This window comes from Stegodyphus dumicola, chromosome 5 (genome assembly GCF_044657685.1).
Source record: "Stegodyphus dumicola isolate Sdum_Otavi_A_Nest chromosome 5, ASM4465768v1".
In the NCBI taxonomy this organism is placed as follows: Eukaryota; Metazoa; Arthropoda; class Arachnida; order Araneae; family Eresidae; genus Stegodyphus; species Stegodyphus dumicola.
This window is the reverse complement of record NC_140772.1, coordinates 19,612,772-19,624,486: the sequence shown is the minus strand read 5'-3', so window position 1 is coordinate 19,624,486 and position 11,715 is coordinate 19,612,772. Positions and strand designations below refer to the sequence as shown.

At 31.8% G+C, this 11,715-nt stretch overlaps 1 protein-coding gene across 1 annotated transcript in view; it reads left to right on the top strand.

The window, feature by feature from the left end:
* Positions 1-1,137: 1,137 nt before the first annotated feature.
* LOC118189443 (LIM/homeobox protein Lhx1-like) overlaps positions 1,138-11,715 on the top strand; it is a 240,340-nt gene continuing 229,762 nt past the window's right edge. The window contains exon 1 of the mRNA XM_085816482.1: positions 1,138-2,252. Within this exon, the coding sequence (XP_085672608.1) occupies positions 2,077-2,252 (176 nt within the window). The 5' untranslated portion in view covers positions 1,138-2,076. The remainder of the gene's footprint in view (positions 2,253-11,715) is intronic.

Below are 11,715 nucleotides of genomic sequence, written 5' to 3'. Positions count from 1 at the left end.
TTGACTGAATGAGAAACACACCTAATTAAATTCGAGGAAATAAGTTTAAATGAAGTGCAGCAATATATATATATATATATAATTTAATAGGAAATCACGTGCAAGGAAATCATGTGATATCCACATCAGGTATTTTTAAGATCGTGAGACCTTTGAACTACTTTGATGTAGAATAAATAAATAAGTAAACAAAAATTAAAAATAAAAATGAGATAAAATTAACAATTGCGGAAGATGTTCCGTCAATATTTTCAAAAGCAATCCGAACTTCAAATATTTTGATTTCTTTTCTCTTTTTTATGGAAAGTAAACTCACACTTGTTAATTTATTTACGTGATTTTATATTTTTTATTCATGAAACAACTTAAAATACAGTATGATCTAGCTTAGAGCTTTTAAGTAACTTCTAAATAATTTTAGATAGAAATAAATAACGTGCTGATGGAAAGTACGGCCATTAATGGGAAAACTACTGGATAGTATATGGTACACATCCGTTAGTTTCCTTCTACTTGTACAATTTCTATTTTTTAGAAACTGCTAAATTAATTACGAATGTATACTTCGTAATTAATTTAGTAGTACCTATATTAAATTAAATACGAATTAGTTTTCATGTTAGGAAAATATGGTCCATTGATGGAAACAGTTATTGCTTAGTATATTGGAGGCTTCTTTTTCTTCCGCTCTTTTTTTTATGATGTGTAACCAGATACTTCCCTTCCAGACTCATAATTTGTCCAAATTCATAACTACGGATTCTAAAGAAAACTGAATTTTTTTTAGAAACATCTATTTCTGAATTTTTTTAAGAAAAAAACTAAACTTTTTTAGGACATCTAGAACTGAATTTTTTTTTTAGAAACATCTATTTCTAAACATTTACGTTTCTCATAATTCGACATCTTAATCTCCATCATAAAAAATTAAATAAATAAAAATTTCCGTAACGGAATTCCACCCCGAGTTGCAATTCGAACTAAAGTGCGTAGGGAAAAAACTACGGTATAGGTACGGGTGACGCAGATTGACGTCGCAAGACTGCCGAAGCTCCGCCTACGACTCCACCTACCTTCTGATCCCGCCTACAGCTGCATCGCACGCTGCCATCAGTGTACGAGTTCGGAGCTGAGCCAACGGGCTGCACGAAAACCTGATACGCTCGTCACACAAAAACTGGTTCTTGACAAACCGCATCACCATAACTCGATAGCTAGTGAAAGTCTGCAGCGGAAAAGCGAACTGATCGCTAACCGAGACTTTACAGCTGGCATTGACTATGCGAGCTACTCGAATTCGCGTCAGCAGTACGTGTGTTTAGATGAACGTGGGTAAGAAGTTGTTCAGAAAGTGCATTCGTGGTCCAGTGTTCTAAAGAGTTAAGAAATATAATTATTTCCTGACTGCAACCAAGAAAAGAATGTTTTAAGTCCTACGACATAAAAGTGTGAACCAGATTCAAGTGTATAGAAAGGGGTAGAGCGGGAATAAAAGGGTCAATACTTTTGCCAAAGTGCTTTTGAAAAGATTACTTACTTCACGTCTAAATACATAAGTAAAAAAATACCACCTCATGAAACATCCCACCGAGTAGACGTGTGTTACAGAACGTCTCCGTAAATCGAAATGCTGCATAAATGACAAGCTTATGTTGAGTATTGGAGGTAAGAATAAGAAGAATTAAGGAGTCATATTTCAGGCTTTTGATGTTTTCCGAAGAATCTGTATAAACGTCTAATGCCTCCAAAATGTAACCAATTACAAAATAAAAAAAATTATAGTTTAACAACTTTCAAATAAATGATGAATGCTTTGCTAAGATTTATGGATATTTCCGCAGCCGTAAAAATAAATCCAAAACATGTGAAGGGAAGAAATTAATAAGATTACTCTTATCCCTTGCTCACCGCCATGAACTGCAGTTGTGTAAAAAGACATTTATGTTAAATGCTTGATAAATTTCGAAGAAATACAGCAAATTTAGTGTACACTAGAGCTAAGCTGAAACAAGGGTCAGCTAGAGAAAAAGTTGTGTAAAACTGTCGTTGAAAGCAGCTGAAATTGATGAAGCAACCATGAAGATGGTAGTGTGTGCTGGTTGCGATTCTCCTATACTGGACCGATTCCTACTGAAAGTGGAAGACAGAGCATGGCACGCCAAATGCGTCAAGTGCTGGGACTGCCAAGGTACCTTGGCTGACAAGTGCTTCTCCCGGGAAGGCAAACTTTTCTGTCGGACGGACTTTTACAGGTAAGAACAACCTCGTCTAATTCTCAACAACAGTTTTTAATGGATTTTTTAAGTTACGTAATCTGTGGCATACTATTTAAGGGTATTAATGGATTTTTAAGTTATATAATCTGTGGTATACTATTTTACAGAGGGTTAATGGATTTTTAAGTTTTGTAATCTGTGGCATACTATTTAACTGGGGGTATTAATGGATTTTTAAGTTAGGTAATCTGTGGTATACTATTTAACTCAGGGTATTAATGGATTAAGTTATGTAATCGGTGGCATACTATTTAACTGAGGGTATTAATGGATTTTTAGGTTATGCAATCTGTGGCATGCTATTTAACTGAGGGTATTAATGGGTTTTTAAGTTGTGCAATCTGTGGTATTAATGGATGTTAGGTATTAATGGATTTTTAAGTTATATAATCTGTGGTACACTATTTTACAGAGGGTTAATGGATTATTAAGTTTTGTAACCTGTGGCATACAATTTAACTGGGGGTGTTAATGGATTTTTAAGCTATGTAATCTGTAGTATACTATTTAACTGAGGGTATTAATGGATTGAGTTATGTAATCTATGGCATACTATTTAACTGAGGGTATTAATGGATTTTTAAGCTATGTAATCTGTGGTATACTATTTAACTGAGGGTATTAATGGATTGAGTTATGTAATCTGTGGCATACTATTTAACTGAGGGTATTAATGGATTTTTAAGTTATGCAATCTGTGGCATGCTATTTAACTGAGGATATTAATGGGTTTTTAAGTTATGTAATCTTTGGTATACTAGTTAATTGAGGGTATTTTAAGCGATTCCAGTGACCTAAGCACCACGTTTATTTTCTATATTTTTTTACATTTCTTGGATACTATCAAACGTATCTCGATACTGTTTCATTTTCAGCAAAAATATCAAGCATATTTTTTCGAAAATAACAAATTATCAATAATATATATGAAAAACTGCTTATATATAATGAATTGTTTCTAAATCAATAATCTACGGTTAGTCTTTTGAAGTCTACGGTTAATAAAAATCTTTAAGTTAATACATGTAAATAAAAGTCTACGGTTAATAAAAGTCTTTTGTTAACCGTAGACTTACAGGTTTTGTTACCGTTATTTACTTTTATTAACATCTAATGAGTTACTTTTATTAACATCTAATGAAAATCGAAGTCTTTTGGAACCGTTTTCATTCCAAAAGATTTTCATTAGATGTAGTCGTCTCAGAAAGTGACTGTCAGTATCACATTCAGTATATTTATACGATCATAAGTACTGAACACTTTTAGAGGAAGTCATTTTAAAGATGTGGTCACTGTATTTGAGAAGTGTTACAGCAGTGTTTTTGTTTAATTTTGCTTATGATTCCACAGGGTTCGTTAATTCCAACTGTGTACACGTTTTTCCTGTAAAGTTTAAATCAAATGCAGTTTTGCACTGGCTAATAAATATCCAAACTGTAGAAATTCAAATTTCATATAACAAAGCGAAGGTTATATATACTACCGAATATAAACATAAAAAGTCTTGTCAGTTTAGCATTAGATAAAAAGACTTTTAATAAAGATTTAATGCATTGGTTATTGAAAATTAATTCTTTATTTGCGTGTGAATTCTATCACGTAGTTGATTTCATAACGAATTATAGCCTCCACATTAGTACTACCTGTGCAATGAGCTGAAAGAAAAGTAAAAATTTTTAACCCATTCGAAGAAAAAACTCGTAAAAACTCGTAATAACCCATTCGAAGAAAAAACTGTTGAAGTAAAAATAACTTTTATTGTAGTTATACAAGTAAAATCTTTTAACAAAGTGCTTAAATTTAATCTTGTCCTATCGGCAGTAGTATACGTGTTCAACATTATATTTTAACTTTATGCAATTATCTTTTTTTTTTTTTTGGTTAGTCGAAGAAATGGATTATGCTTAATATATAAATATTATTTTAATTAATTATATAATAAGTTCTTTATTCTCGAACGAGACTTCATACATCATCCTCGTTATATCTGTATGCAATTTGTAAGCTTTAAATATTTATTATCTGTTTAATTAATCTGCGTCAGAATATCGAAAATAACGATTAAACATTTCCATCGTTAGGAAGGTAAAGTCACATGTACACACAATCGTACATCCACACACATACAGAGGGAGAGGGGAAATAAAGAAAATCGAAAAAAATTACTTGTGTAATTATTTGCTACAACTAAAAACAATAATGGTTATGATATATATTTTTTATAAATATTAATGCATATGAAGCACTTTCAATAACAATTTCCTGTGAACTGAACTTAATATTCTACTTTTATTACGAAGAATGCTCAGGATTACTCAAGTAACTCATGGTCTTTATTTGCAATGGATATTTTTGGTTTATTATCAGAGAATTTTTTTTTCTTTTTGGTTTTTATTTCTTTCTTTCTTTTTTAGCTGAAAGAGGCGTTAGCCCAGAAGGGCTGCTAGTCTAGTCTCGGAATGGCATTTTGAATCACTTTTCAAATTGTTGCCACCAAATATTATCGCCGTGTATTATATTTAAAGAAGTTAAAAAATGAAAAATCTGCGTGAATGTATGTTTCTCTTACTGTGAGAAAAAAATGGTACCTAGAGCCATCAGATTTTGAATAATGTAGCGCACCTGGAAACCCGATTTTTGAATGAATTTGTTTCGTTATCAATTTCATACTTTGCAAAACTTTAAAGAATTTTTGATTAAAAAAACTCAACGATTTCAAATCGAGTAGTGGCAACACTGTACGGAATAAAACTTTTTTATCTCCAGCGCGTGAGGCTGTCTATCGGAAATTCTAAAGATCCGTTGTTTCTAAAAATTTTTAGTCCAAATGCTCTCGAGACGTTATGCGTGTGTGAATGAAGAAAAACGCCCCTTTGGGCGTAATATAAAATCTGGAGGCTTTCAGTTTCGTATTTATTTACTTTTTTAAACCAACGTTTCATTTTTGGAGAAATTAAAGTTTCTACGAGTTTTTACGATAGATTATGTGACTTTTATTACTTTTTCTTTCATATTTTGAAGAATCTTAATAACTAGAAAACCCAAATTTTGCTTGGAGGCGTTATTCCTCAACACAATCAATCATATACGATAAACTTACATAACGGGTTATAATAACATTTTGTAAATGTAGACTAATCCTTTCATGCAAAATTAGGTATATAGTGTTTTTTTTAACGTACCAATCCTTGCACTTTTGCTTGTTTGTTTCTTCTTTTTTCTCGTAGAACTCCTTTAAAATTCCATTTCACTTTCTACAAATTTTAGGGTCATTAAGTACAGATTATCTACACTCAATGAAAGAAAAAAAAAGCGTATAGAGATATATATAAATACCTGCTGATAGAGTATATTTATACCTAATGAAAGAAAAGGAAAACACACACTGCTTGTGGGCGAAGGTAAATATTTGTTGATACAGTGTCCATACTTAATTGAAGCGCAGACCAAAATATACTTCTATGAATGAATGTTAAATTTAAATAATTTACTGTAAATTGTAATATAAAAATTTTACCTTATTAAAGCAAAGGTAAAAGCGTTCTGCCTACGGGCACACGTAAATATTTGCTGATATCATATCAGGTATACATATTTAAAGCACAAAAATAAACATACTACTTAATGACGAAAGCAATTACTTGTTGATGTAATATGCATATTCATTAAAGCAAAGGATAAAATGTAGTGCTTATGGATATAAGCAATTATCTCTCGATACAATATCGTACTTATTTAAAGCAAAAGAATAACCATATTGTCTATCGATAAACGTAAATCTGCAGACACTATATCGAAAGAATAAACTTAGCTAACCGTTTACAGCCGAAAGCAACTGTTTTGCTAAACCTCTATTCTTAATTAAAACAAAAGCATAAACATATCGTATACAGGTGAAGGAAAATATCTGTTCGTATGACATCTACACAAGTCACGGCCGGCGTCTGAGCTGGGCGTACTGGGCGGGAAAACTTTAGAATTTGAGGAAGCAACGGACAGCGGCAAAACGCCTAGTATCATCCCCTGAGTACCTGAAATAAAGAACTGCTTACAAATGTAGGAAAATTCCTGTTGACGATTTCTTGATTTGTGTAAACCAAAGAAACTGTTAAAAATCAGGTAGAGACCATGTCTGTTAAAATTCGTCATTATGTTAAATTACTTTTCTAAAATTACACATAAACCCACCTCTGTTTTATTTTACAGTAAAAGCTCTATTTTACCATTATTTTTATTTTACCCTATTTACCAGCTATTTACTATTTACTATCTATTTTACTATTTACCAGTTCTATTTTACTTTCAACTAAAAGTACTAATGAAAAAATTCTTTTATTAACTCAGATTTTCTGTAATGATTCGCCATATTAAAAGAAGCAAAACAGAAAAATTTCTCTTACTGATAAGGAATGAAAATAAATAGACATATTTCTTTAGTCTGAATACTGATAATTTGAATATAATAATTTAATAATTTGAATGTTGTGAGCTACTGCCGTTTCTGGTCGATTTTAATTAAAACAATGACAGTGAGATCTTTCCGCTAAAGCCAGATGTCTTCGTAGATGACTTTTAAAAGAAATTAGCTCTCATTTATATTACACATGGGGAAAATCACAAAAACGCCCATGTAATTTCGTCGGAATTCGAATCCAGGTTGAACTCATTCGAATATATGTTGTATTCAGCATTTTACCTATACGGCTGTTAGCAAGTTTTTCTCATGAAATTTAATTATATTAATTCTGTTTCTTAATGCTATTTTGTAGAGACATTAGGTATATTTTTGGAAGCAGGAAAGACGAAAAATAGCAACCGCCTTCGCCGGGAATCGAACCACGGACCTCTGGAATACCGGTCCAGTGTGCAGAACCACTACACCACGAAGGCACGCTAGGAAGGCGGGAAAAATACGTTATACGTTTAAAGTTTACGATAATTTTAGGATTGTTTCGATACATGGAACGTATGCCCTTGATCATGTCTAATGGATTGGCTGCAATGATGTTTTCGTTGCTTTCTCCATGTGTAATGTGAATATGAGCCAGTGTTCGTTAGAAAATTATCCTTTCCTTTAGGCATATTTTTAACGTATGCTTTGTCGTAATCAGTTAATCTAGTCTTAACTATCTGAAGAAAATCAGCTGCACTTCTAAAGCCAACTGATTTCTTCTCGTAATTTCGTATAATATTTTATCAGAAAATAACTTCAGCTTATGGCTGATGCAGCTTTAGATTAATTTCTTTAAAATCTAATTTTTTTTTAGATCAAAAGATGTAAATTCATAATAAAAAAATAAAAACATAAAGAAAAAAAATTAAAAAGTCTGAAAGGTTTCAGATTTTAAATTACGTCCAAAGGGGCATTTTTTAACGAGGCAAAGGGGTATCATGTTCTTCGCACTTAAATAATAAAATTCAGTTCAAGAGCAATATCGCAAAATAATTTGAAATTGAGCATATCTTTAGAATTTCCGATACACAGTCTCACGCGCTGGAGATAAAAATATTTTTTCGTACAATGTTGCCGTTGATCGCTTTGAAATCCTTGAGTTTATTAATAAAAAATTCGTTAAATTTTTACAAAATATGAAACCGATGATAAAACAAATTCCAAATTTCAAATTTGGTATTCCACATGCCCATATTTGCAGTAGGATGACGTCATTCAAAATTGGATGGCTCTAGGTACGGTTGTTTTATCACAATGCGAGAAACATACATACATGTATGCAGATTCTTCATTCTTTAATTTCTTCAAATATAATACAGGGCGATAATATTTGGTGGCAACAATTTGAAAAGTGAAACGGACATTCAGAGTGATTCGACGCAAAATCGCAAAACGAAAACAATAGTGCCTCAGGGACAAAGCCTCTAAAAATAAAAAGCAAAGAAAAATCTGAAAGGGTTCAGATTTCAGGTTTCGCCCAAAAGCGTTTGTTAAGATTTTTTTATGCTCTCGCTAAGGTCTCAGGCTATCAACCTGCTTTTGCACTAACTCTCGCTAACACATTTCTTTTTATCATTTTAGCTTTATTATTAAGCATAATTTTCTTTGCTCTTATACCATATATAATTCAACAGTAAAATTACAAAATGTTTTAAAAGCAGCATGCTTTTAGAATTCCTGATAAAATGTAAAATGTTGGCACACACTTTTTTATTGTTTCGGTCTTTTGCTTTAAATAAGTACGATATCGTATCGAGAGATATTTACTTATATCCATAAGCACTATATTTAATCCTTTGCTTTAATGAATATACATATTACATCAACAAATAATTGCTTTCGTCATTAAGTAGTATGTTTATTTTTGTGCTTTAAATATGTATACCTGATATGATATCAGCAAATATTTACGTGTGCCCGTAGGCAGCACGCTTTTACCTTTGCTTTAATAAGATAAAATTTTTATATCACAATTTATAGTAAATTATTTAAATTTTACATTCATTCATGGAAGTATATTTTGGTCTGCGCTTCAATTAAGTATGGACACTGTATCAACAAATATTTACGTTCGCCCACAAGCAGTGTGTGTTTCCCTTTTCTTTCATTAGGTATAAATATACTCTATCAGCAGGTATGTATATATATCTCTATAGGCTTTTTTAACTTTTTTTATTGTTTCGGTCTTTTATTGTTTCGGTCAATAAAGATAAAGACCGAAACTTTTTTATTGTTTCTGTCTTTATCTTCGGTCTTTATCTTTATTGAAGTTATCTTTTTTGATTACTTTTTTACTGTATTAACAATAAAGATAAAGACCGAAACTTTTTTATTGTTTCGGTCTTTTATCTTTATTGTAACAGTGTACAATTTTCTTAGCAAGAGGGCGTGTAAAACTTTTTTTTTTGTCTTTTTATTATTAACGTTTTGTGTGTGTTAAATTTATTAATTAAATACCACGTTCTTCGCACTTACGTAAAATTAAGCTGAATATCAAAATCACAAAATATTTAAAAACAGCATATGTTTAAAATTTCCGATAGAGAGTCTCCCAAGATGGAGATAATTTTTTTTTAATCATAGTGTTGCCAATGCTCGCTTTGAAATTGTTGAGTTTGTTAATCAAAAATTCCCTAAAGGTTTACAAACTATGAAATAGATAATAAAACAAACTCCATATTTCAAATTTGGGCTTTCAGATGTCCATATTCGCAGTAGGATGACGTCATTCAAAATTGGATGGCTCTATATACCGTTTACCACAATACGAGAATTTTTACCACAATACGAGAAACATACATACATTTATGCATATTCTTCATTATTTAATTTCTTTAAATATAATACAGGGCGATGATATTCGGTGGCAGCAATCTGAAAACTGATTCAGACAATTAAAGTTCTACGCCGCCAAGGCTTTAACATTAAATGAGCCACAATTTGTCACGAGGAGGGGAATTCTAAGAAATGTGTAAAAAATAAAATTTCCTGATTGAGTTTATACATTTGCGAACTTAAGTGCAAAAATAATCGAAATTTCAAAAATTCAAAAACAGGCATAAAAATGTAATTTTTTTCCTCGTGAATTTCATTTAGAAATTGAGAACTCAATATAATATCAGCAGGGGACGAGTTAGAAGTTAATACGAGTTAAATTAAATAAATTTGCACGTGCCAGTCATACGAAATTCCCTTTTTATTATGTAGAACCAGATACAGTATTATTTCTAGTAGAGCTGTATCATCAGATTCAGGAAAGTATCTTTCATTTTACAAAAAATTCAGTAAAAATTTAGAATTCGTTACGTATTTCTTTTCGAAAGAGCTTTTATTTTTGGAACGGCTCCAAAGAAGCAACACTTCTTTAAATGGAAATATTGTAGATCTTGCAAGCGAACAGGTAAAAAAATGAATGATTCTGAAGAACTCATAATAGATTATCCACAACTTGATTTTAAATCTGCTTCCTTCACAACAGAGACAACTTTGTTTGTTTAAAAATATAGAAAGATATATCTTAAAGTTTTTTTATAGAAATATCAGTAAAATAACTTCATTATTCACAGGATTTCAAATTATTTCCTTACAACTTGTTGTTAACCTTGAAGCATATCAATAAATAGGGGATAACTATATAAATATTTAATGAGAGGCAAAAATTATTTGACGCTTTGTATGCTCGAAATCAAAGTAGCTGGCGAACCTCATTATGAGGACCGGTGGCGCAGTGGCAAGCGCATCGCGCAGCAACACCACAGGGCCGGGGTTCGATCACCGGGCTGTGCAAGGTCGATTCAGCCCTTCATCCCTTGATTTCCATCGCTTGGGTCGATAAAATGAGTACCAAGTTCACTTGGGGACTAAACACTGGGGATCCTGCTACCCCAAGCTGTCCACTTGTTCAGGGCATATGCTTACACACCCCGGGGCCCACGGTCAAGAAAACAGATTTCGGGCACTGCAGGCCTTGGTCCTATTAGGGCTGTTACGCCACTGAGTTTAGTTTTTTGTTTGTGTTTAGTTTAGAACCTCATTATAGGTAAAGAAAGTTCATTTACAAAAAAAAGGACAAACTTTAATTACTCTGCTTTATTTTTCAATTTATTTTGGAAATAATGTTTAATAGCGAAGTTATTAGTAATTCATTAATTATTCAGTGATATTATGTAATGAAGGATTTACTTAATAAGTTATTAATTAATAACAAAATTCAACTATTTAATACTGTAAAAAATTAAGGCTTATTAGAAATAATTACTAATGTTTTTTCATATAAGTAAAAAATTATAATAGATTAGATTATTTAATTACGGCAAAGCCTCGAGAGCTATCTGCCTAGGGGAAGGGATGCCTTCGTGGAGGACGTTCTAAGGGAAACTGGCTCGCATACACGTTACACATGGGGAAAAACACGAAAACGTCCCTGCAGCCAGCCCGTTCGCGGGATTCAAACCTCGGACCGAACCACCAGTGTTCAGCGACTTTACAGCTCGGCCGTTGGTGAGCCTGAAAATTATAATAATAGTGTGTACAAAACATTCATTGTTTAGTATTAAAGCGGCCTATTTATGCAAAATTTATCGTTTTCAAATTATTCTATACAGCATTTAGCAGTTTGCACGTCGAATTAACGTGCGTTTAAAATACTGATATATTTTTTTTGTGCTTTTTATTCTAACTGGACAAAATGTGCAATGATTATGAGCGGAAAAAATTCTCGATTACATTTTCTTGCAGTCTTTTGCAAATTTATTCGCATTTCCTATTTTCTTAAGCTAATCTCTACAATTCCATTAAAATATTAGAGTGTTTAAATTTTGAATTTATTTACAATTTTTGCCGCCGCCCTCCGTTTTTTTAAGTTAGAAATGAGTTTAGTTGAAAGGAAATAACAAGTGTCCTAAATATCTATTTGCAACAAATAATAAAAAAATATAGTAAATAGCTCGTTCAAACAAATTTCTTAAAAATTAATTCCACGTAAGT